Genomic DNA, 25,679 nt, shown 5'->3' with positions numbered 1-25,679 from the left:
TGTTATAGCCTCCATCCATTCCCTCCACCCTTTTTTCACCCATCCACCTTTTTTCCATTTGGACCTTTCTTTGCTTCACCTTTGAGTTTATCCCGAACCTTCACCGTCATTATTTTCTCTCCCTCTCTCCCTCTCTCTCTTTTCTGGACACACAGCTGTTCACTGTGTGTTCATGTGCTACTGACCCTACAACACCTCCACCCCCTCTGCCCCCCCGGCTCTCTTCTCTCCTACACCGCCACTTTTATCCTCCATACTTTTATCCTCAATTGTTTGTTTTCAAACCCATTCCACCTCCACCGCTCTCCTCAGCTCCAGAGATCCACCTGTCCTTCCTTCCCTCCACCTCCACCTTCATCCATTAAAAGCTGTCGCCCTGATGTCTGCAGATGTACTGACGTAGCAGTCTTGGCCTCCTTCCTTCTATTGAGTTATTTTCTTTCGTTTGTTTCTTTCCGTTCGCCGGCTTTCGTTATTGATGGATGTCATCTGTGCTGTGTTGTCGTGTTGATCATTTCCTGAGCGCTATATATTCAGAGATAGGGTAAACTTGAGTGTGTCATGTGATTGTACGGCAGGCCACAAAATACGGTATTCAAAGGTTTGTCAGCCTTTAAGATCAGTCAATTGTTTGGAAAATATATTTTGCACATCAATACAGGGTCTACAGAAGCATATCTAGAATAAGTCAAAGCAAGAATGTCTTATCATTGAAGTGATCAATTACCGTTTACATTGACAGTTAAACCAAAGTTAAAGATTTAGCTAAATTCTGAATGTAAATCACATATCATTAATTGTAATTGATCATTAAACTGTACTGAACAGTGACACGTAGCAACCGGGTGATTGAACATTAACAGCGCTAAAACATCTCCCATAACACATCGTCTGGAAGCTGAATAAATCATCGTTGATACGATGCAGGTGACCTTGTGGTGCTGTAGCTTCTATGGGTTTTGTCTGGCGGCTTGATCTACTGCTGCTAATATGTCAACCCCAGCCACCTGTTAACCGTGAGTGTTCCCTAAAAGCATTCCGGTTACCTCAGATAAGTGGCTATCATTAGCGTTGCATGTCATTCCATGTCGTTCCCACCATGGGGCTCAGTCCCCTAGCAGAAGGGCCACTGGTACTTTTGCTGTCTGAGACTGAGTGGGGGCCAAGGGGCCACATCACACAATTCAAGTGCTGCAGATATTAGGCTTTAATCTATGGATAGGGAGGCCGCCGTGTGAGCCCAATTTAGATTTGTGAGGTGTTGAAGAACTCTAAATAGATGAACGGGAGACACAGGCGACATAAGGGTTAAGAGTAACTACCTTAACAGTCACTTAATACTTTATTATACATCTGATAATTCTCAACACGATTACAATTATAATAGTTTGAAACCTGAAATTCATATTATTATTCTCTTTGTGGCAACCTTCATGTTTAGATCTGGCAGATTATTGTAATTGACTTATTCCTGTGTATACATTTAGAACCAATATAATTTGTGCTTTGTATTTTTAGAGTTCTTGAGTTCTCTTCTATAACTGGACTTCACTTCAAAACATGATGCAGGAGTTTGTGTTTTCATGTCTGTATGTCGTATGTGTGCGTGTGTGTGTGTGTGTGTGTGTGTGTGTGTGTGTGTGTGTTTGTGTGTGTGTATGTGTGTACATTGCATTTCCGTCTCCTTGAATGTGACTTAAATTAAGCAAATGGTATCCTTGTGCTGTATTATTAGCCATCTCTCTATCTCACATACACACTCATACACAAGCACATCCATGCACACACAAACAAAAATGAATTTTCTGGAAAAAACAGTGAGGAAAATAAGATCACCTTGATTAGATTAGATAACATTGGATTACAATACATTTCATAATAGTCCCAATATAATCGTGTTCAGTCATTATATATCTGAGGATTCTTAACATGATTAAAATGACAATATTTTGAATTATGAAATCCAGATTATTAATGTTCTTTCATCATTCATTGTTGGATCTGGAAGACTGTTATTAATCAAATGTTATACTTGTGGTTATTATCTCTTTCTCACATACACAGATACACCAAAGCGCACACACGCCGGTACGCCGGCACGCCGGCACGCACACACGCACACACACACACACACACACACACACACACACACACACACACACACACACACACACACACACACACACACACACAAACACAGGCCTTTTTCTGGAAAAACAAGTGAGGGAAAAAGATAATCTTGATTAAATTAGATTACATTGGATTAGAAGTAATTACATTACAGTTCAACTTCAATCATGTAGTGTTCAATCACGTGCAGTTAATTACACATCTGATGATTCTAAAGACGATTAAATTAAAATATTTTTAAATCTGAATTAGTCAATCATTAGATATGGCCATTGTTATTAAATTATTCCTCTGTATTCAATTGCATTTATGTTTTTGCATTTCTGCTTGTAATTTTATTGAGTGACCTATCTCTCTGACTCACACACACACACACACACACACACACACACACACACACACACACACACACACATGGGATTTTCTGGATAACAAGTGAGGAAAATAAAATAATCTTGATTAGATTAGGTAACATTGAAATAAAATATATTACATTGGATTCTCACTTCAATCATGTACAGTTTAGTACGGGCAATAATAAGTGTTATAGGGAGTGCAATGCAGGTAGGCCTATTACAGAGATAGGCAGAGAGAAAGTGTATGTTAAATGCATTATATAAAGTGAATTACTATAGTATAAACAATTGAGCAACTGTTGAAGTAGGTTTGAGTCCTTTGACTGTGTGTGCATATGTGTGTGAGTGTGTGTGTGTCTGTGTATGTGTGTGGGTGTGTGTGTGTGTGTGCGATTATGCGAGCGAGCGTGCGCGCGCGCGCGTGGGTGTATGTTTGGGGGGACGGGTGCTGATTCAGAACACCTCATGACCTATCCATAGTAAAAAATATATATATATAATGGAAACGCATAGTGGATATACAAACCTTACTTCAGAGGGGTCATTTAGTCAAAAAGTACATGTGATAGGTTCGGATACATCCAGTGCTGTGTCTCTCAGGACCCCACTCTATGTTTAAGGCGTCCGACACCCCGAGCCAGGGAGGATAGTCTAGTCTAGTCTAGTCTAGTCTAGTCTAGTCTCCCCCCGGCCGGTTGGCGAGCGTACTTTGGTGCTGGCCAATTCCCCCATGGGCGACATCAAAGGAAGACAGAAGCTAGGGAAACAGCCGTCTGACATTTTCAAATAGAAGGAGATTTTATTTGAGGTATTGCAGATTATCGCTTTATTATTTTTAGCCCTCCGGATGAACCCCTGCAGTATGTGAAGCAGGTGAGTCCTGGCAGGAGAAGCAGACAATGAGAGGAACGTAGGGGCGGGCCAGAGACTAGGGAGGGAACACAGAGATGGATGGACTAGTGTCAGGGGGTTAGAGACTAGAGAGGAAACACAGAGATAGATGGACTAGTGGGGGGGGGGGGGGGGGGGGGACTAAAGAGTGAACACATATGGACCATAGGTGGACCACTGGATCAGCTCAACATACCTTCAGAAACATATTGCTTTGTGTTTCTTATCCTTTCATCCACGGTTTAACGGTTATCCTTTATCTAAACAAGAACTATCTTGTATAGATCCGTCTTGTATCCATCTCAGGCTGCCTGTAAAGTTTATAAACCATTAAGATGGAGGGAACAATCTGATAGAGCTGTGGAAATAAAAGGGGAAATAAGTGGCATGCAAGCAGCAATAGTATCACATGGTTTCACAGATTCATAGATACAAGAATATTTATGTACAGGTATATTCCTCTTCCGCACACAGGTAGCCTGGCTATGAGACAGGGTTAAGGAGACACATGTGTCTGCTGGGTTTGGAGACTACATAGAAGTGATCCTGCCCCTTTCGCTTGTCCTCTATCAATCACGCACGCACGCACGCGCACACACACACACACACACCACACACACAATGTCTGGCTTGAGGTCAACTGGGGGCTTTACAGCAGAGGGCTTCAAACAGCTGATAGAGAGGAGTTAAAATGACAGTGCCTGGCTGAGGCACTGAAGGATAGGAATACGCATGTACAGACAGACACATATTCGCCCACACACACACACACACACCTAGGGATACTGTAATGACAGCTGGAGATGAGCAGAATGAGTTCTCAGGGTGGGTGTGTGTGGCATGCACAGAGCAGGGCAGAGTGGACTTTCTTTAAGTATGATGGATCGCAGCCATTCCCTTCCAATATCACCTGCTCTGCTTAAACTTCCACAGTCACTTTTCAAAAAAACGAAGCCACGAATTAAGAATAATTATTAGAAAATATTAAAGACCATAATAACGGGAGGAAGATAATCACAATGAGGTAAAAGTAAATACATAGACCCACTCCACACAAATCGTTCATAAGAAGAAGATATATGGTTAGACTGTATAGCAATGCTCTTCTCCCTGTCCCCTCCTCTGGTCTCAGGTGAGGGTTCCACAGCCAACATGACTGAACGCTACGACTGCCACTACTGCAAGGAGTCCCTGTTTGGAAAGAAGTATGTCCTGAGAGAGGAGAACCCCTACTGTGTGAAATGCTATGAAAGCCTCTACTCCAACTCCTGTGAGGAGTGCAAAAAGCCTATTGGCTGCAACACCAGGGTGGGCATTCACACACACACACACACACACACACACACACACACACACACACACACACACACACACACACACACACACACACACACACACACACACACACACACACACACACACACGCACGTACAACCCATTATATTCGTACTCCGTCTTGTACGGTAGTAAACAGGCCATGAAGCGTAAGCTCTGTTCCTTACTGTGCCCCTGGTGCGTGTGTTATTTTAAACAGGACCTGTCCTATAAGGACCGCCACTGGCACGAGGACTGCTTCGCATGCTTCCAATGCAAGCGCCCCCTGGTGGACAAGCCCTTCTCAACCAAGGATGAACAGCTGCTGTGCACCGAGTGCTATTCCAATGAATACTCCTCCAAGTGCCATGATTGCAAGAAGACAATCATGCCAGGTATGGAAGCGGGGTTGATCCATTTTGTATTATTCATCTTTTCCGCCCCAAAACCATCCACATCTCAATCCGCCAATATTCTTCTTTCCCGCCACTGATCTCTCCGTTCTCCCTCCACACAAGGCTCCAGGAAGATGGAGCACAAGGGTAACAGCTGGCACGAGACTTGCTTCACCTGCCAGAGATGTCAGCAGCCCATCGGCACCAAGAGCTTCATCCCCAAGGAGAACCAGAACTTCTGTGTGCCCTGCTACGAGAAGCAGTTTGCCATGCAGTGTGTGCACTGCAAGAAGGTGTGTGGCCTGCTGCTACTCAGGAGGAGGAGGATGGGATCTGAAGCTGTGTCCTTTAGCAGAGGAAAAACAAACAGCGTATGGGAATAGCCCCTGGCCACTATCCACATGAAAAAAATAACTTCTTGTAGACTTCTGGATATTTATGTTAATTGAGAAACAGGGCTATGTTGGTGTCCAGGCTTTTGGCATCTCTTCCACCAGGGTCTGGTCCAAGAGGATTCAGAAGGGTGTAGCCAGAATTCTTTATTGACGTGTAATGCCGGGTAAACTTGACGGCCAATAACATGCAACTCATGCAATTATATGCCTATATAAGGCCATTATGTCCATATTTACTTTGTATCTTACTTTTTATTTACAGTTTTACAGCAACATCGTTCCATAAAACTACGTTGTAGTACCCCATTACTATCACTTTAAATCTGAAAAATTATTTTTCACTCTCGCTCCCATCAGCCTATCACCACCGGTGGGGTGACCTACCGTGAGCAGCCATGGCACAAGGACTGCTTCCTGTGCACCAGCTGCAAGCAGCAGCTCTCTGGCCAACGCTTCACCTCCCGGGATGACTTTGCCTACTGCCTCAACTGCTTCTGCAACCTGTATGCTAAGAAGTGTGCCTCCTGCACTACCCCCATCAGCGGTAGGCACTCCAGTAGATATATTTACCTGGTATTTCACCACGATTAATATAGAGTTTCTTTGTTTCCTGACCTGGTATTTGACTTTTTCTTGTAGGGCTCGGAGGCAGTAAGTACATCTCCTTTGAGGAACGCCAGTGGCACAACGACTGCTTCAACTGCAAGAAGTGCTCCGTGTCTCTTGTCGGTCGCGGTTTCCTGACCGAACGTGATGACATCCTATGCCCTGAATGCGGAAAGGACATCTGAACTAACCTAAGAGATGGGGAGTGTCTGTTTAGATGACCATATAATGACGCAGGAACAATGAAGGTACATTCTATCTGAACAAAGCTTATTTACTTTCTGCTATTGTCAATGTACAGTATATATGAGCTACTAGAATTAACCTAATTTAAGTTAAGCATAGCCTTTATTTTAAGATGAGATTTGAGTGCATGAATGCAATACACTGCGAATCAAAAACGAGCTTATAAAAATAGAAGTTATAAATTAATTAATGTGCTTTAAAAAAGGTATTCCTCTGTGTTGCCCTTAGGAGAATATGGAAGATTTGCAAATGTATGCTTTTCAGTAAAGACAGATGTTGAATGGCTAATGCTCTCTGCATGCAGCAACTTGATACTGTGTTGATGAATTTATGACTTGAATTTGCATGACTGCTGTTATAATCAATAAAAAATAAAAATATGTTGCAGTGATTCATTTATAAATTGTTTTAATGTAAATTGAGATGATTTGTCGCTTTGAAAAAGAGTAAAATACAACAACTACCTTTAAAAAGTACTTTGCTTGGTTCGGAATATTAACAATTTGAAAACAATTCAATGTTTAGTTGTAAAGTGACTAGGTACTTCACTCTGCACATGTATAAACCTTTAAACCAAATAATTTCCTTTGTATGTACATAATATAAATCACAGCTCATAAGAGTGGTATGGCCAAATCAGATAACACATTACCTTCTACATGATCTAAATCAGTTAATTGAAAGTCAATCGATGCAGATAAAGTCTTTAATCTGCTAGCTTAATGAGCACAAAACTTAAAATACAGTTATGACCATAGCTCAGTTCATATACAGAGACAGCCCTTCCTGGAAGACCATTGGAAAACAGACACAGAAGAAGAATCCTCTATTGGTTTTGACCTGATACCATATGTAGGAGTCTCACAAGACATCAACCACCAGTGGACTCCTCTGGAAGCCGGTGATATAGGGAAGAGAACAAGGGAGGCAGTTTGTGCAAAGTCTCACTCTTTGTATGTAAAGGCCAAAGGTCAAGGCCACGTCACATGATGAATCTTTTTCTTCAAATCCGGAGAGTTCAACGCATCCTGTAGAGATGAAAGAGGAATCAGATATTGCACATATATTCACCAACTATAAAAAATCGAAGTGTATCCATTTCTACCAATACAGATATAAAAACAAAAACGTGGTCATTTGAGTATATAAATACATACCTGGTTGTCAGATTCCCTTTTTAGGTTGGATGTCTGTGTCTCACTGGGCGATGACAAAGTCGATTGGGAGGAAGAAGAAGGGGAGGGGGAGGACAGTTTGCGTATGGGGTTGGACACGTTGGTTGTAGGAGGCGGTTTTAGCCGGTCAGTACACCCCGTAGCCACAGCGGGAGAATCTGTTTTCCTCACTTTCACTGGGTTGGAGCAGTGGGAGCTGCCGGAGAACACAATCGGAGGCCGTTTTCTGTTGAAGTCCTCTTTAGATCTGGGAACAAGTTCAAAAGATTGCAGATGGTTAGTTGCCAATTGAACTACAAAAACAATTATAAAACTACTATAAATCAGTGACAACTCATCAAGTATGGCATGCAGTATTTTATACTACCAATAGGCACACGAGAAAGGTTAATGTCTCTTTCATAAACACCTAACTGCAAGATGAATGCCCAACATGCCTAATGTTAATTGTGTTATTTGCTAATAACTCACCTGTTTAACTGATGATCAGACGTGTGTCTGCTTCTCCTCTCCTCCATTCGCTTGCCCCACCGGGTGTTGGGCAGCACTCGTTGAGGGAGTGGGATGACATGCCGCAGGTAGAGCGATGTGAGGCCGTCGACACTGTCACCCTCTCCCGCATATATCTTTTTCTAATACGGGACAGGTCATGATAAGGTAAAAAAAAAAGCACAACTTAAATCAAATTAAAGCAAAACAAAGTCTTATCGAACCCGACTGGTTGAAGATACACACACGCTGTTTAGTCGGAGAGCTGCTAATAGGTAGCGATAAAGTTGTATGTCAATACACCGATTCACAAAGCCTTTTCTTGGCATTCGTACCTCATTTAAAAGTAGCTTCATAAATTCCTTGGACAATAGCTCAGGGTGGAGTAACAGATCTGTGTTGCAAGCAGATTTATCGGTGCTTTCTGGTCCCATGGAGCTCGCCATCTTTGAAATAATATTTCCCAGCATCCCTCGCGTCACAGCGAAAAAGGGAGTCTAGTCTGCTCGTCTGCTGCACACACACACACACACACACACACACACACACACACACACACACACACACACACACACACACACACACACACACACACACACACACACACACACACACACACACACAATCACAAACAGCCCACTATCCAATAAAGAAATGATCAGTCCTCTACTAGGTTAATATAATACATAGATGGGTCGGATCCAAAAAATAAAAAACACATCTTATGCACATTTTGATAATAGCTTGACATAGTAGTAGAGTCAAACCGAAGTGGGCTTATATGTTTTATTTAGCAGTTTGAGCAACTTTCATATGATTTGTACCCATGTCATTGGTACATTTATGTCAAACCTAGACAAATACCTTACTTTAAAGCAAGAGCTTATCCAAACATTCAGAGCTCTTACAATTTGGATTGTTATAATTACAAATCAATTATTCCCATTTGAAATATTTCCCAAATATTGTTCATAAATATCAAAATCATGTGTTCAATGATTTGGATATTTGTGTTCTATCAACCTGGAACCCCAACGGATTAGAATTGTAGCTTGTCTGCAAGGGATATAACTTTTGAATAAAGATAATTGTTTTTTAAATTGGAAAGCTTGTTTGTGTGGTTGTACTAGAATAGTAAGCACCGCTGCTGGAGAGTAATCCAGTGATGGTAACATAAGTGTTTATTACGCTCAGCATGTTGTGTTAGTCTATGTGTGAAAGAAAAGGCACAAAACCTCTTATTTAGCTTATGAACGCTCATATTGAATTTGTCTATTTATTGCCACCAACATTGGACTTTGTATATTGAAAAAGTACACAAGATATGGTTTAATTAAGACATTATTATATGAAAGACAGAATATGGAGGAATAAGGAATGGATAGATCCATTTCTATAAGGCTTTTTTGTGTGTGTGTGTGTGTGTGTGTGTGTGTGTGTGTGTGTGTGTGTGTGTGTGTGTGTGTGTGTGTGTGTGTGTGTGTGTGTGTGTGTGTGTGTGTGTGTGTGTGTGTGTGTGTGTGTGTTTGTGAGTGTGTGTTGTGTTACAATTCCAAACACTGAGTCACACAGACAGATATGATTATATTGTTCTGCACACAGTCTCTTTCCAAAATCTCATGAAGTCATTTATTTTCGCCCTTGATCGCTACTTAATACTTGAACAAACAGGAATGAACATGAATATTTCAGATATTTTTTGGGGGTTGTTTCAGGATTTTAATGCAATACCCACATTTATTTATAAGAAGTAAACAACCTTTCTGCATAGGCTCATGTGATTGAAGAATAAGATACCATAGATATTGAGGAGGTATGAGTTGGGTCAAAACATACAGGGGAAAATCTTTTTCTTTCGAACATATTTTAGGTATTCATGACTACATCTTGGTGAGTAAAAGAAAATACACCAAAGACGTTTTTTCCAAAAACTGCAACAATTTAAGTTTATCAACTTAAATTAAGGGTTAGCGTCTAACGTCTAATGTCTAACGTCTAGCGTCTAACGTCTTTTTTTTAATTTACCTGTATGGTTTGGTAATTGGATTTAGACAATTTATTCACTTCGGATATATTACAGGTGTCATACATGGATGGATATATGCTCAAGCAGGTTGAGCCAAAAATAAATCCAAAACTTTAACTGGCAATAATTTCACTTTATGTTATATACTGTATTCATTCCCATAGGGAAATCAGTACTGCATTTGAGACATCATCTCATCCTAACCTGTCCTATCCTTGTCAGGCATCCCCATGCACTCCATTAACACATGACTGGTAGTGAATTGCATTTTAGGCATGCAACATTTTGACAAGTCCTTATGAATCATTTTAAGGTTAATTGTTAAGAAGAGACATATTTCGTCAACTTTCTGTTGATATGGACCCATTAAAGATATAGTTGACAATTATTACCAGTTAAATAAATCTGGGGTGTATGAATAAATTAGCATTTTTAAAATACACATAAGCCCTGCTTATTGAATGGTATAACAGCTTGCCATAGAATGTGAGGGCTAGAGATTGGTTTCTTCATTCAAAGAGAATAATATTCCGTAACAATCAATATAGGTCTGTAGAAGTATCCCAGCAACACACAGCCCCACCCCCCAGCTGATAACAATGCTTGATATATGAATACAAACCATAGTATTTGTACGGCCTCCGAGAAAAACATACATGTAGTAGTCCATTACATTTTATTTTGAATACTAGCGTAAACTGTAATACTTAATCATTATGTGACTTATCTCATTTGATAATAAATAGAAAGAAAAAAATACTTCCTTTACAATGGCAGTTATTCAGAAAGTATTCTGATTGGACCTTCTTCAACAATCAATCGAATATTTACGAATACGTACAAAATGTGTTTGTCAAAAAAAGGGGAGGACAGATCAAAGGACACATCACGAATCAACAAACAAACGGACTGTGGTTGGTGTGTTGCTTAGTAACCTGCAAATGTTACTGTCATCATTAAGTCATTATGAGCGCTGCCAAAATTTGTATTCTGCCGTAATCTTATAAACAATTATTTCCTAATCTACAGAAAATGCAATATCAAATCGTTAACCCAAATTGGATATCCACAATAACAAGGTTATCATGAAGGTTTATTCATTTTTTCTTATTTTTATTCTTATTCAAGTCCACTTTTTCTTCAGTCACAGCCTGTGCCTGACTTCAGCCAAATTGGGATTCCTCCCTCAACAGAGCTCAGTAGTAGCAGTTTCAAACCATTGCTTCACAGTCAATGTCCTCCAATCGTCTCCATCTCCCTCTACACAGCAGACTGTGTCTCGCTGCACACGTATATGTTACTGGGCCTCACACGCCTGCGGCTCCGGCCCGGCACCCTGGGGCACAGCTTGCAGCTCTTGGGCATAAACTCAAGGCAGGCCTCCCTGAACTTCCTGATCCTCCAGCAGTAGATCACCGGGTTGAACACCGTCTTCAGGTAGCTGAGCCACAGCGCGCCGACGCTGACCGGGTAGAAGGCCGAGCTGTAGTAGAAGCGTCTGCTGAACACGGCCAGCAGGCTCACCACCGTGTGCGGCAGCCAGCACACTGAGAACCCGATGAAGAGGATGAGGATGGTGGTGAAGGCGCGCGTCTTGAAGCTCATGTCAACGTTGACCTGCGGGGGGCGCTGCAGCCCCGTCAGGCCCAGCTTGCCCACCTGGTTGAGCGCGGGCAGGCAGGAGTGCTCGGTGGTGTGGTTGTGGATGCGCAGGGCGTTGCGCCGCACCGTGTTCAGGATGCACAGGTAGGAGTAGAGCATGACGCCGAACGGCACGAAGAACACCGCCACCGCCAGCAGCACCGTGTAGCCGCGGTCCGCCACCGACTCGCTGTAGCCCAGCACGCACTGCGGCGCCCAGGCCCCGCCGATGCCCGCCGCCCCCGCCCGCCAGCCCACCACGGACGGGAGCGCCACGCACAGGCTCAGCACCCAGGAGGCCACGATGAGCAGCTTGGCCCGGTGCGGGGTCAGCTTGTCCTGGCGCTGCACGATGATGAGGAAGCGGTCCACGCTGATGATGAGCAGGATGGACACGCCCTCAAGGACAAAGAGCCAGTACAGCATGATGGACGCGCGGCAGAACGCGCCACCGAAGCGCCAGTCGGCAGTGGCCACGGTGACGGCGGTGAAGGGCATGCAGAGCAGTGACAGCATGATGTCGGAGAAGGCCAGCGTGGCCAGCAGCAGGTTGATGGCCGACCGCATGGCGGGCTTCTGGTAGACGATCAGGCACACGATGGCGTTGCCCAGGAAGCCGATGGTGATCATGAAGATCATGATGGCCGCCAGGGTGACCCGCAGAGTGACGGACATCAGGGGCGTCCCGCCCTCCGAGGGTACGGCCTCCGAGGGTTCCTCCACGCCGCCGGGCTGCATGTAGTCGCAGCCCTCTGGCAGGCTCTCGTTGCAGAATGCCATGGCGGCCATGGCGGCCATGATTGGGCGAGCTGAGCTCAGTTCAGCAGGAGAAGGAAATGTATCTCCATCTTCGTAATTTCACGTTCTGAAGTCTCCCCCGTCCGTTGGTTTTCCATGGCAATATCTGTGACCAGAAGAAGGAAGTATGGGTTACACACTCTCCAATAAGAGGATACATTCACTGCGCTCGCTTCCAATTCACTACGTAATCACTGAGAGATAATAACACGTTAAAAGCTTAATTAAGGAGGAGAGGAGGGAAAGACAATGCCTCAGGACCCGCTGAGACGATGCCTCGTGTGGGACAGCTGAGAGGGGCTCAGATATTCTGTGGTGTGTCCCGCCGTGACAGGCAGTGTGACTTGCCCCCTATGGAGGCGGCATTAGGTGGCGACGGCGTCCCTGTGAAGGGATGGTTCACAAGCCACACTGGACAGACCACACGGGGACACTGTTTCTGAGACAATGCTTCTCTCTGGAAAGAGCGCATACGGTTCAAAGCATACTCACTGTCCATACAGCATTAATGAGGGCCGGTGATAACTGAGGCTGAAAAGTGGATCTCTGATCATGCATGCATTTACTGTGCTTTCAATGCATGTACACAGTCTCTCTCTCTCTCTCTCTCTCTCTCTCTCTCTCTCTCTCTCTCTCTCTCTCTCTCTCTCTCTCTCTCTCTCTCTCTCTCTCTCTCTCTCTCTCTTTCTCTCTTTCCATCTCTCTCTGCCTCTCTCTCTCTCTCTCTCTCTCTCTCTCTCTCTCTCTCTCTCTCTCTCTCTCTCTCTCGCCTTGTCCAGGAGTCTCTAGTGAGGAGAAGACATCAGTCTTGGTCGGGTCAGGGGGTTACACACACAGAGGGGTCAGTCTAGCCCCAGGGGCCAGGGACAGAGTGACCAGACAGAGAGGCCCAGGGACCCCCATACAGACCTTGTCCCCCGACCCCCCTCCTCCCCACGCCATGACGAAGCCTTGACAACACCAGGAAATTCCTAGAACCGCGCTAATATGAAGCTGCTCACACTTCTCTCGCTGCCATCATGAGTATGCACACATAAACACACATACACAAACACACACATAAATACAGAAACACACATACAGAAAATACACACACGTGACTATTCTCTCTCTCTCTCTCTCTCTCTCTCTCTCTCTCTCTCTCTCTCTCTCTCTCTCTCTCTCTCTCTCTCTCTCTCTCTCTCTCTCTCTCTCTCTCTCTCTCTCTCTCTCTCTCTCTCTCTCTCTCTCTCTCTCTCTCTCGCCTTGTCCAGGAGTCTCTAGTGAGGAGAAGACATCAGTCTTGGTCGGGTCAGGGGGTTACACACACAGAGGGGTCAGTCTAGCCCCAGGGGCCAGGGACAGAGTGACCAGACAGAGAGGCCCAGGGACCCCCATACAGACCTTGTCCCCTGCCCCCTCCTCCCCACGCCATGACGAAGCCTTGACAACACCAGGAAATTCCTAGAACCGCGCTAATATGAAGCTGCTCACACTTCTCTCGCTGCCATCATGAGTATGCACACATAAACACACATACACAAACACACACATATATAAATACAGAAACACACATACAGAAAATACACACACGTGACTATTCTCTCTCTCTCTCTCTCTCTCACACTCTACTAAGCTGTGTCTCATCATTGGGTGGTGTAATAGCACTTATTGTAAATCAAAATCTATAGGTTAAAACGATCCTGAAACTTATTCACCTTCAGGAATGTTGCTATGGCATCCATTAGTCATAATGCTGGTAACAGCAGGAGAGTATATGTGATGGGTCTGGTGAAGCTACCATAATTGCAAGATTTTTGGATCAAATCTTGCTAACTCTATGTGCTCAGCTATTCCTAGGAGAAGAACCAGACATTCTTGGGAGAGAGCCAGCATGGTATTGATATGGCTCAAATTGTTTAAAGGGGACATATTATGAACACTTTTCCTGGGATTTGGGGTGTTGTTTTGGGTCTCTGGGGCTCCCACATGCATACAAACTTTGAAAAAAGTCTGGACATGATTTTTTGAGTGAGATATGAATTATTGAAAGTATCCCGCCTATACAGTTACCAAACAAGCGAGTCAGTTTCGGCGTCTTCCGGCTCCTACGTAGGAAGGGGGCACAGTTGATATTACCTCCCACTTCCCTAATCTCCTCCAATCAGAGCATAGCTACGATTTTGTGGACCAGCGGACGAGCAGGGGAACTCGGTGGCAGCTCAGCTCCGGGAGTAAAATCCCTTTCTCTGCTGGACTGCCTCCCCCCACCAGAGCTGCCGGACTGCCGCCGAAGCTTCGGCGGCAGTCCGGAGGGGGAGACATGGAGAAGAAAGGGATTGTACTCCCGGAGCTGAGTTGCCGGACTGCCGCCGAGCTAACCCCGCCGGACTTTTCAGCTCCCGGAGGAAACCTGCCGGAGCAGCCGGAAAGCTTCAGCAGCAGTTCAGCATATCAGTTCGGCATATCAGCTCCCGGAGTACAATCCCTTTCTCCTCCATTTCGCGGTTCATGGACTTCAGAGAGTCAAGGCCAAAGTTCCTTTCCCTAAATTCTTCTCAACAATGGCCGAGATATCCCCCACTACGAGTCTTTACTTGTTGTGAAAGTGCCAGAGACGTCAGACGCAGTCTATTATCATCCGAGGCGCACATAGCTTTTGGCTGCTTTTGGCTAGATAGATATAGAGCTCCAGGAGTCCGCAAACGGCAACAATCCCTTCTCCTCCATGCTGTGGTTCAGTCTGACAGCTTATTGGTCAATGGGCAGCAGCTCATTTGCATTAAAGCTACAGACACCAGAAAGAGCGCATTCCGAAGTGACTGAAACAGAGGGCAGTAGCGGTAGGCGAGATTTTTTTTCGGAAAAGCTATTTCCAGCAAACATTTTATGGAGTTTCACAATAAGTAAACATAGTATTTGAGTTCCAGAAAACATGTTTTTGAAGCTGTTTGCTGGAAATAGCTTTAGTATAGTCTCCTTTAAGGATCATATTATTGTGAATTTTGTCACTCCTTCCAGGTAAGATGATCTGTGAGCAACAGATGACCGAGCGATGCAAAAAAGAAAAAAAATGTAGATCCTGCTCAGGGAAATATATCAATCATCCTAAATGATGTCATCCTGAATGATGACTCTATATCATTAATGACTGAATGAGATAGTGTTTGCATGTTATAGGGAAATCACAACTTTATGCAAAAGCTTAAATTGACAGACAATGCAATGTTTTGCACTAATATGTCAAGTCATCAGTTTCCCTCCGAAAAAGGCAGATGCGAAAAGGGTGTTTTCAGATTCCAAGACAAAACATTGCACGGGCTACAACAGCATAGTGTTACTAGCTGTTGCCAAGGGAACAGGGTCACCATTTCCATGGCAACAAGAAACCCCCCAATCTCATCCCATATTCCAAAGTCAGTGAAAAAAATACGCTGTTGTTTTTGTTGTTGTTTCCATGAAGACGACATACATTTAGAAACCAGAGGGGCACAGGCACATTCAACAATTTAGTGTTAATAACAAGTCACTATAGTTATAGTCACTATGGGCTGTGGCCATACATTCATCATGAACAATAACACAAATAAATATGCAGATGGGAGTAAGTCTGTGGTTGTGTGTGTGTGTGTGTGTGTGTGTGTGTGTGTGTGTGTGTGTGTGTGTGTGTGTGTGTGTGTGTGTGTGTGTGTGTGTGTGTGTGTGTGTGTGTGTGTGTGTGTGTGTGCGTGCGTGCGCGCGCGTGCGTGCGTGCGTGCGTGCGTGCGTGCGTGCGTGCGTGCGAGCGAGCGTGCGAGAGAGAGAGAGAGAAAGACAGACAGGGAGGTTTGTATTGTGAGGTATCCTTGTAAAAGCCTCAAATTAATGAATTGACTTCCATTTGATTAACTGGTCATTTCAAATTACACAGGATTAAGCCTTCTCGATGATGTATTGTCATAGGCTGCAGGGAAATCTTATTTGAAAAACATTATGATTTGTGCTTCTCATGTGTTGTCCACGTGAGCTTGTTAATGATCCGATTGATTTATAGGTTTAATTTTGTATTTGTGATTGTTCTCTGCGTAATACATATTGATTACCCCTGCATATGGGAGTTTTCAATTGAATAATCTATGTATGTATGTAATTGTATCATTTAGCTGCACATTTTATGTGTGCTTTGACTGTTGCATGTCAATCTCTGTCTGTCTAGATGTATAGGCTAAATTGGAACAGATGAAACATCCCCACTGCAGGCCTTCTCTTTTGCTCAGATTTGTATGATGATCCCCTCCTCGACTAAGCCGTCCACCCTCCTCCCGTTTCTTCCCGTTTGCTCATTTTCTCTACCTCAAGAAAAAAATATGCAAATATTCAAATGTGACCAAAAATGCCTCTATAATGCCTACTATGTCGAATATAAAAATGCCTGACGTAGATATAGCCAATTTAAGAGAAGATAGGATAAACTATTTCAAGCGTCAGGCAGGTCTGGTTAGATAAGAGAGTAAAAAAAAGAAAAGAAAATCACTATAAAAAAAATCTTGAGTTGCTTACCTTGGCAGGCGAATTAAGGATGAAAGGGGATTGGCGCGGTGTTTCGCGTCATGTGTGCCAGAGCAGCCACTGCAGATGAATAGACATCCATGGCGAGTAGGGATCTATGTGGATGGCGAGCGCTCCGCTTGAATATGATGATACTTTCCCCGTTTCACTACGGCTTATCGATTGGCATCACGCATGCCGCCTGCTGATGCTGACGCGCGAGGAGACGAGCGGCAGCCACCCATTTAAAGGTGCAGTAGGCTACGCAAAAATACGTCGCTTTGACAATACATTGGCCCAGCCTAAATTACTACGGGACCGTAGTTTACGGAAGCATAATGAGAAAATAATAAAAGAAAATAATTGCATTACCATGACAAATGACATCAATAGAAGTGAGGTTGTTGTCAACGGAATTCATTCGTTGCATTAGCTAATCGTACAGAAACATAAGGGAAAAATACATGTTGTAGAGAGCTTGTTTATGCTATTCACTTTAGTCCCAATAAAACACAGTAGGCCTATGTCCTTGTGACGTTGCGTTTAGGACGTTACCTTTTTGACACGTGATTACAGTTAGTTACCATTTGGGTGCTACACGTCGTTGAAAAGCTAAAACGCAGCAGGTATTCTATAGTAGTTTACTATGGAACAAAATACCTACATAAGAAAAACCTACATACGATTCATTGTATGTTAGTAGGGGTATGTAAGTCTTTAATTCCGTCAAGTCCAAATATTGACGGTGTGGACAGCTGTTTCCCATACGCCCTTCCCTTACAGCTTTTGTGTTTTGAAACAGCAGCAGTTTCACACTTTCTCACGTAGTATCCTAACCTTTCGACCAAATGTTCACAATTAGTCATTTTAGTGTAAATTTGAAAACCTACCTCAGGAGCTGAATAGAATGAGGTAAAGATAGCTTAAAAATGTTTGTCTATCTATGTAACTATAAACTTGCTAATACGCACTATACTTCAGTGGACTGCAAACAGTGAAAACATACTGAAAGAAAACCCAACTGAATGCATATGCCACATAGGCTAATTGCCATTTTGACCTCTGCCTCACTCAAAGCAGTGTTAAAAGTGTTTATTTTTCTTCAAAAATCTCCAATAGCAAGTTCAAAGGAATGCTTACATTTAAAACGCAAATCTCCTCCCATAAAATATGCCTCCAAAGTAATGCCTTGTTACTCTGAAGCAGATACTAACTGCCATATTGAATATGCAGCCATCACTCTTGGCTGATTTCTATTGCGGTTTCTAAATTTATTTGTCATTACATTGTGTCAATCAAGTAACACACATTATTTCTCGGTTGACTGGTTATCAGCTTTTTTGGGCTATATCAGCTTTAAACTCACACTCACACTTGTACTTACTAAAAAAAAGTTAGTTGTAGTTGAGGTTATGTTGTGGGCCATGATGATAACTATCATTATCATCTGAAAGTTCAAAGTATATACCTCTAGATTTAATATTGAGCACAACCTGTGGCTCTAACATATAGTCTAAACCTGGGATTTTTCCAACGCTGTTGGTTGACCCAATGCTTAACCCAACAAGAAATAAAAAAACGTGCAAGCATCATAGTTATGTTACAATATAGCATTTATTCATGTTATTCAGTGAAACATCTTCAGGGGGTCTAACACATGTCAGTGATACGCCTCATGCTCATGAACCTCTGGCCGCTCATCATCTCCCTGAAGCTCCTGTACTCTCCGGGCCTCATGTACATCATCCTGCCCTTGTAGTGGGGCTGCTCGTACATCAGCCAGTGGCCGTCCATCACGTGGCAGGACTGGCAGTCGGACATGCGGTAACGCTCCTGGATGTTGTCACAGTCGTCCATCATCTCGTTGGACTGACCACCGAAGTTCTCCCTCTCGTAGATCTTCATCCTAAACTGGCCCCTGTGCTGTAATGCATATAATCAGAGAAACAATGTCAGCACACTCATAACCACATCATTGTCCATGTACCAGTCGAACTGGGTATGCTTTACTAGTTTAACTACTAGTTCAACTGGGGTAGGGTAATATTTGTCCTGGTGTATAGTTATCAGTTCAACGGGTGTAGAGTTATCAGTTGAACTGGGTGAGAGTTATCAGTGGCACTGGGTGAGAGTAAACAGTCGAATTGTGTGAGAGTAATAGTTGAAGCGTTGGTGAGTTATCTTACGAAGGGGATCATCCTGCAGGACCTGATGTTGTCAAACATCATTCCCATGCTCTGCATGCGGTTCATGTCGTTGTACTCTCCCCTCCTCATGAAGAACTGCTGGCCCATGTAGTTGTTCCTCTCATAGAGCATGAAGCAGCCGCTCTCCACCCTGCAGGACTGGCACCTGCTCAGGTAGGAGGACATGTCGGAGCAGTCGCTCATGCACTCATAGGAGCGACCCTGGAAGTTCTTCTCCTCGTAAAAGGTGATCTGGAAAAAACAATGCGGGAAGCAAAATCAAGGTTTAACAATATAAAGAAATATTTAAAAAAATAAAAACTATTATTGATCAGTTACTTAAATTTAAAAAGCAATATGAGTTTACCTTGCCCATCATGATGGATTAGTAGGGAGGTAGTTCCGCAGTGGAGGTAGGAATTCAACTTGCTGTGCCAACTGGATGCTCCACAGACCCTTTTATACAGAATCCATGGGACCGCGTTCTGTTGTTATTCAAAGGTACAAAGCTGATGACCCGGCAAAACGGGGGTTTTGCTGAACAGGGCCTATATGTGCATGCCAATGGTTTTTCATCCATACACTTCTGGCAGTGGTGACCTCCATTGTCCATTATGAGCATAACCTTTGTTTGAGTGTCGTTCTCTGTCAGAATGTTCTGTCATATCGTCTGATGCCCACCAAAGGGACATAACTGGCTCTGAAATCAAACCATCGTTTCTTTACCTTATTTTGACACAATTCTAATTAAAGTCATAGGATAGACTATTTTTTTATATCACTATTAGAACAAATGTAGTTGTCAATTGTAGTTCTTTGCATGTTCATATTTACTGTTTTCTGGTAACCTTTTCGTTGTATTACTGTCCTGCAATTATTATTTTGTGACACAAATTCTCGTCTTGGATTTATCCACTTTTTCTTTATATCTTAATGAACCCAGACTCAGCCAACATAAATAGTATGAATTCATTTTTCATTTGAATTCAATTGCATATGCTATCCTCAGCATGTTAAATTAAATTTGGATAAACGTTTAGTAGAGAAGCAAATATAGATTATAGATGATCAAGTAGAGTATCTATTAATGTTGATATTTAACTTTAAAATCTTTAACTCTCTACTTTGGGGAAATTTCTGTGATCATAATAAGATACCAACCCCCATTTAGAGAGAATTAATATCTTAGTTCTATGTAAGGCTGTATTGAATATCGTTTATGTTGAAATCATGCCGGTAAAGCATGCCGGCATGATTATAAAAGTCTGTAGAAAATATAGCAATAAGATTTGTGTTAAACACATATGTTTGTCATTTTTCTAAAACAACTCCAGCAAAGATAAGTAGATTTTGTGGATATGAGAGTGGATCTTTTTTGTGTGTGTGTTTCTTTTAGGTGCATAAGTGATCATTCCAAGTGAATGCAGTTCAGTGAGTGATTGTTGGTAAGCTCAGTAGGAACCCTATGATAACTGTATTTAATCGCTTTCTTTTTTGTAAACATTATTATAGAATAGGAGGGGGGGATGAGGACTGTGGTGATGATGATCCTTTGTATCATATACTGTCAAGAGCCTAATCATGATAAAAAAAAAATCATATAATGATTATGATAATGATAATAATAATGATAAGTCAAGACAGGGGGGATATAATAAGGAATAAGGAACCAAAAAGACAAAGCCAATGAGCCTTGTAGATCTCAATTTACTATCTAATATTATGTATTCCACATTTCACCTTGCAGATTAAATCAGATAAAAAGCCCTCGTTGATAATCATTCATCGTTCCTTGTGGGGCACTGTGAGGTTTATTCATTTTGGATCAACCATTGCAAATGACCAACTGGTAGTTTAATGACCATGAAATGAAGAACTAACTGAAGCGTGGGACTATTTGGGGATCAGATCAGCAGTGAAGAAACACATGAAGAGGGGGGTGGGGGGTGAGGGCGGGGTGGCCATGAAATAAGTCAAGGTCTATACGACCTTGACATTTGTCTTAGATGTAAAATGGAGAACGCCATAAAACACTTTCCAAGAAGCCATTTTAAAAATTCAACATCTTTAATAACAGTTGTATATTTACAGCAGGGGTTTGCTACACAATGGCTAAAACTCAGTGACCCTCCTGAAGGAACCCACGATGGAGCAGGTGGCGCACCACTCGCGATACCTCCGGTACTCCCCGGAGCGGAGGAGGTACTGCCTGCCCCGGTAGTTGGGGTACTCGTAGAAGATCCAGTAGCCGTTCATGACGTTACAGGAGTAGACGTGGCGGTGGTGGAAGCGGTCGGACACACAGGGACAGTCGTCCATGAACTCCATCATGTGGCCACTGAAGTCGGCCTTCTCGTAGATCCGCATCCTGTAGGAGCCGCGATACTGCGGCGCCAGCAGGGAAAAACACCACAACAATAAGGGTTATTATTATTATTACTATCGTTATCATTATTATTATTACTATCATTGTTATGATTATGCATATCATCATTATTATCATTAGCATTATTATTAAAATCAATATTATTAAAATTATTATTGTCATTATTATTATTATCATTATTATTATTATTATTATCATTAATTATATTATTATTATTATTATCTATCCTTATCATTATAATGACCATTATCATAATTATTAACATATGCTTTATTGCCCCCAAGCATGGTTCGTATGTAAAAACCAACCAACAGAACAGATATCTTAGTTTCCCCCAGAGATTGGCCCATCCACTAAGTCCTTCATTTAGTTTCCTAAAGACTCAGCCCGATGTCAGAAGGGGCAAGGAAGGGGGGTGTGGGGGTCCAGAATGTAAACACAAACAAACAAGAGGGAAACCCTTGGTTTCCCCAGAGTTGGACCCGGCTGCCATGACAACAACCTCTCGATGCGACTGTCTTTGACCTTCGGGGAGATTGGATGGAGGTGCTCCTCGAATCCCAAGGGACCATCAGCTCCCAATGCTTACCATGGGGATCAGGGACCATCAGCTCCCAATGCTTACCATGGGGATCAGGGACCATCAGCTCCCAATGCTTACCATGGGGATCAGGGACCATCAGCTCCCAATGCTTACCATGGGGATCAGGGACCATCAGCTCCCAATGCTTACCATGGGGATCAGGGACCATCAGCTCCCAATGCTTACCATGGGGATCAGTCGGCAGGAGCGGATACAGCTGCTGAAGCCCATCCACCTCTGGTAGTCGGGGTACTCGCCCCTCCTCATGAAGTACTGGTGGCCCATGTAGCCAGGCCGCTCGTAGATCATAAAGCAGCCGCTCTCCACCCGGATGGAGTTGCAGCGGCTGAAGTAGGAGTGCAGGTCGGTGCAGTCGTTGCTGCACTCATGGCTCCGGCCCTGGAAGTTCCTGTCCTCGTAGAAAATTATCTGTTTTTTGTTTTTAAAAAATGAAAAATGGGAAATAAGGGTGAATCCCGTTAAATATATAATTGAATAAAGGTATTTTGAAGATACATTTTGAATTGACGTTGTGTGTTACATTTAAACATGAAAAGTGCAATGAATTGTGGCAATGTTTATTATTATTTAGGAAATAGAGGGAGGAAAATAAAATCACACACTGACCTTGCCCATGGTCTCCGTTGGAGGGATTCCACATGTTTTCAGGGCTTTTTATACCACCTCTTGACAAACAAAGTATTGTTATTCAAATACTTGCCGTGTTGTATTTGAAGGCTACTAGCACATGTTTAGCTTATTGTCAGGGTCACAACATTCGGCCAGAAATATGGATTTTCTATTTGGAAAAAAAAGGATAAATAATTAACAGGTTTGGTGTTTTGATGTGCATGGACAAAGGAAGAGACTAGTGTGGTATCCACGCATCCAGTGGACAATGGCTGCAGAACAATATGGAACAGCCCTCTCGCATTAAATAAGTTGGCTCACCGAGCAGGAAGCCATTCTCTCCCCTACGGGTCTGCATTAGCCACCCTACCGTATGCTAATAAATATGTGTATAGGGTATTAAGAAGCTGAAATTATATAGACAACATGATATAAATAGATTATTGTAGATGTCAGTTCATGTGACCTTAGCACACAAGCACGCACGCACACACACACACACACACACACACACACACACACACACACACACACACACACACACACACACACACACACACACACACACACACACACACACACACACACACACACACACACACACACACACACACGTGATCACAAGGTGATCAGTAAGGTCAGAGTATGGGCTCCATCTCTAAAGCAGAGATGTCTTTATGGACATGGATATACATGAGGCCACATATTTTTATAATTTTGACAATTTTAACAAGCATTAGATCTGAAGAGTGAACATTGTTGTTATGTGTTGATATGGATACGTGGATTTGACGTTTGGTCAGGAGGAGTCTGGAGCCGATGCCTTTTTTAGGATTGTTGTGTTATGTTTCCTACTGTTAACTGTAGAGATAACAATCTTTAGACTTAACAAAATCAGATAATATCAGAAAACACTGTTAGAACCAAGGACAATCATTTACCATCAATATCTGTTCTTACGGTCTTTGGGGTAATTTATTGAAGGAGATAATTCAAGCAAATTGAAAGAGTTTACAGGTCAGGGTTACGGTGAATAAAAAATATATATGAAGTTGTTTTTGCAAACTTAACAGGAATCTGACTCATTAACCATTTCATCAGTTTTGTTACGGAAAATATCTTTATATGGTACGGGCGTCGGCAGACTGCAGAGACGGTCAATAGTCCATGATGCGTCTGATGGAGCCCACCCTGGCCGTCCTGCCGCCCCACTCGCTGAAGCGGTTGTACACGCCGGGCCGTATCAGGTACATCTTCCCCCGGTAGTGGGGATGCTCGTAAAAGAGCCAATGGCCGCCCTTCACGTTGCAAGAGAAGATGTCGTTCTTGTGGAAGCGCTCTACAACGTTGGGACAGTCGTCGGCCAGGTCCATGACCTGACCCCCGAACTCTATCCTCTCGTACAGACGCATGGTGAAGGCCCCGGACTCTTGCTATTGGATGAGAAAGAGAAAAAGATTCACCTACGAGGGATCGGTTCTGAAGGAGGCCAGGGCGTATTGCTAAGCACACAGCCATGTCTCCCTAGCATGATTTTAAATAAAGAAATTACAGAGAACTGTGGACGTTAGTAAAGGTTAAGACAAAATGGATAAGTCTTTAGGTCTCTTGACTAAAAACAGGTCTATGACTCCAAACTTATGAATGAAGGTCCTGGGCGAATTCATTCAACACTGATAAGTTAAACCTGCACTATATTTCCCCATTAGTGGAGTAAATAGCTGCAGTTCTAAAGTGACATAGAGCAGATTTAAGTTACTGATTGAACTGATATTCCCTGTGGACATCGGGCTCACTGCGGGAATGAGGCGACATGAGCGGATGGAGTCATTGCAGCCCATCCAGCTGTGGTAATCGGGGTAGTCGCCCTTCCTGAGGAAGTACTGGGTGCCCGCGAACTCCAGACTCTCGTAGATCATGAAGGCGCCACACTCCACCCTGATGGAGTTGCAGTGGTTCAGTTGGCACAACAGGTCCCTGCACTCAGACGTGCACTCAACACTGGGGCCCAGGAAGTCCCTTTCCTCGTAGAATATTACCTGGAAAAAGAGCAGAAGAGCAGAAAACGACAAAATACAAGATTCTGAAAATACACATCCCCAAAATAAATACATTTTGTTGCCAGTGAAAAGGGTTGTCTTCACACACTTGGGATCGATTGCCAAGATGGCCCAATGAAGGAAGAGATGTCCTGATTGGTCAGAAATGATTTGGGGCTAATATAAAAAATTGAACTAGCTTATAGAAAGGAAGAGGCACAGAAAACCGGAACAGATATTTCAGATCACTTAACTAGCTGACAGAGGGCTGTAGCATTTCTAAGAAATTAGTCTCAAATGATAGTTCTTAATTATATTGCTCATGAAGAGATTATACCGCAAGCATGTACCCAAGGGTTGGGAAGCAAATCTGCCACATCATCTTCTTGCTAACTCGAGGCAAGACGCAATGTCATCATAATGAAAATAACAACCCATGGTGGTCTCTCCAGCCCCTCAGTCCTGATGTTTACCTTCCCCATGCTGGCTGTCGTGTGGTGTTGGGCCCTCTCCTGCGGCTTAAATACTGTCATATATATAGAGAAGCCAATGTGCTAACGCTGCATGTGCTATTCATATTGTAATACACTGCATAGTACAGTGTGGGACAACAGCAGGGGTTAAGTGATACTGATTTTGAGTGATTTGCGTGATGAAGCTTGAGGAAAACCTGTGTGTTTAGCTGATTTACAGTAACTAGTGCATTCAAGTTGATTGACACCAAATAACATCCCTTGACTCTTGATGTGTCAATGACCTTGACACTACCTTTATGTAAACAGTTTTTAAGTGAAAAAAACCACTGAATTCAAATTCTAAATATTAACAATCTATGGCCTTGATTGTTAAAGTGCGGCTTTGCCCACTGTAAATAATATTATCAGGTG

At 43.1% G+C, this 25,679-nt stretch overlaps 6 protein-coding genes across 8 annotated transcripts in view; 1 reads left to right on the top strand and 5 right to left on the bottom strand.

Annotated features, from left to right (window-relative positions):
* The window catches only part of fhl2a (four and a half LIM domains 2a), a 6,881-nt gene extending 139 nt beyond the window's left edge, over positions 1 to 6,742 (top strand). The window contains exons 2-6 of the mRNA XM_056580187.1: positions 4,510 to 4,685; positions 4,912 to 5,086; positions 5,210 to 5,379; positions 5,839 to 6,025; positions 6,121 to 6,742. Of these exons, the coding sequence (XP_056436162.1) occupies positions 4,530 to 4,685; positions 4,912 to 5,086; positions 5,210 to 5,379; positions 5,839 to 6,025; positions 6,121 to 6,272 (840 nt within the window). The 5' untranslated portion in view covers positions 4,510 to 4,529 and the 3' untranslated portion in view covers positions 6,273 to 6,742. The remainder of the gene's footprint in view (positions 1 to 4,509; positions 4,686 to 4,911; positions 5,087 to 5,209; positions 5,380 to 5,838; positions 6,026 to 6,120) is intronic.
* Positions 5,956 to 8,475, bottom strand: c20h2orf49 (chromosome 20 C2orf49 homolog). Its single transcript, XM_056580188.1, has 4 exons — positions 8,333 to 8,475; positions 7,980 to 8,140; positions 7,491 to 7,755; positions 5,956 to 7,361 (listed from the first exon to the last, which is right to left on the bottom strand). The coding sequence occupies exons 1-4, from the start codon at positions 8,465 to 8,467 to the stop codon at positions 7,305 to 7,307; spliced, it is 618 nt and encodes a 205-aa protein (XP_056436163.1). The 5' UTR covers positions 8,468 to 8,475; the 3' UTR covers positions 5,956 to 7,304.
* A 2,808-nt stretch (positions 8,476 to 11,283) lies between these two features.
* gpr45 (G protein-coupled receptor 45) lies at positions 11,284 to 12,444 on the bottom strand. Its single transcript, XM_056579071.1, has one exon. The coding sequence runs from the start codon at positions 12,442 to 12,444 to the stop codon at positions 11,284 to 11,286; it is 1,161 nt and encodes a 386-aa protein (XP_056435046.1).
* A 6,174-nt stretch (positions 12,445 to 18,618) lies between these two features.
* Positions 18,619 to 19,533, bottom strand: LOC130373654 (gamma-crystallin M1-like). Its single transcript, XM_056580274.1, has 3 exons — positions 19,522 to 19,533; positions 19,155 to 19,406; positions 18,619 to 18,891 (listed from the first exon to the last, which is right to left on the bottom strand). Exons 1-3 carry the CDS (start codon positions 19,531 to 19,533, stop codon positions 18,619 to 18,621), a joined length of 537 nt encoding a protein of 178 aa, XP_056436249.1.
* A 1,733-nt stretch (positions 19,534 to 21,266) lies between these two features.
* On the bottom strand, positions 21,267 to 22,759 carry LOC130373655 (gamma-crystallin M2-like). Its single transcript, XM_056580275.1, has 3 exons — positions 22,751 to 22,759; positions 22,310 to 22,552; positions 21,267 to 21,539 (listed from the first exon to the last, which is right to left on the bottom strand). The coding sequence occupies exons 1-3, from the start codon at positions 22,757 to 22,759 to the stop codon at positions 21,267 to 21,269; spliced, it is 525 nt and encodes a 174-aa protein (XP_056436250.1).
* A 1,151-nt stretch (positions 22,760 to 23,910) lies between these two features.
* Positions 23,911 to 25,283, bottom strand: LOC130373363 (gamma-crystallin M2-like). Of its 3 annotated transcripts, none has more exons than XM_056579805.1 (3): positions 25,266 to 25,283; positions 24,553 to 24,792; positions 23,911 to 24,186 (listed from the first exon to the last, which is right to left on the bottom strand). In XM_056579805.1, the coding sequence occupies exons 1-3, from the start codon at positions 25,272 to 25,274 to the stop codon at positions 23,911 to 23,913; spliced, it is 525 nt and encodes a 174-aa protein (XP_056435780.1). In that variant the 5' UTR covers positions 25,275 to 25,283. The 3 variants fall into 3 exon arrangements, with proteins under 3 accessions (XP_056435780.1, XP_056435778.1, XP_056435779.1); XM_056579803.1 differs by having other exon boundaries at positions 24,550 to 24,792; positions 25,266 to 25,274; XM_056579804.1 differs by having other exon boundaries at positions 23,911 to 24,180; positions 24,550 to 24,792; positions 25,266 to 25,274.
* Positions 25,284 to 25,679: the final 396 nt, after the last annotated feature.

This window comes from Gadus chalcogrammus, chromosome 20, assembly GCF_026213295.1.
Source record: "Gadus chalcogrammus isolate NIFS_2021 chromosome 20, NIFS_Gcha_1.0, whole genome shotgun sequence".
NCBI lineage: Eukaryota > Metazoa > Chordata > Actinopteri > Gadiformes > Gadidae > Gadus > Gadus chalcogrammus.
Note: the sequence above shows the minus strand (reverse complement) of the source record. Positions and strands in the feature narration are given on the sequence as shown.

Coding starts and splice junctions, on each gene's coding strand:
- c20h2orf49 (XM_056580188.1), bottom strand. CDS start 8,467: ATGCTGGGAAATATTATTTCAAAGATGGCGAGCTCCATGGGACCAGAA. Junction 8,141..8,332: donor TGAAGCTACTTTTAAATGAG/GTACGAATGCCA, acceptor GTCCCGTATTAG/AAAAAGATATATGCGGGAGA. Junction 7,756..7,979: donor TCTGATCATCAGTTAAACAG/GTGAGTTATTAG, acceptor ACTTGTTCCCAG/ATCTAAAGAGGACTTCAACA.
- gpr45 (XM_056579071.1), bottom strand. CDS start 12,444: ATGGCATTCTGCAACGAGAGCCTGCCAGAGGGCTGCGACTACATGCAG.
- LOC130373654 (XM_056580274.1), bottom strand. Junction 18,892..19,154: donor CCTGCAGGATGATCCCCTTC/GTAAGATAACTC, acceptor TATGCATTACAG/CACAGGGGCCAGTTTAGGAT.
- LOC130373655 (XM_056580275.1), bottom strand. Junction 21,540..22,309: donor CCTGCCGACTGATCCCCATG/GTAAGCATTGGG, acceptor CTGGCGCCGCAG/TATCGCGGCTCCTACAGGAT.
- LOC130373363 (XM_056579803.1), bottom strand. Junction 24,187..24,549: donor CATGTCGCCTCATTCCCGCA/GTGAGCCCGATG, acceptor CTCATCCAATAG/CAAGAGTCCGGGGCCTTCAC.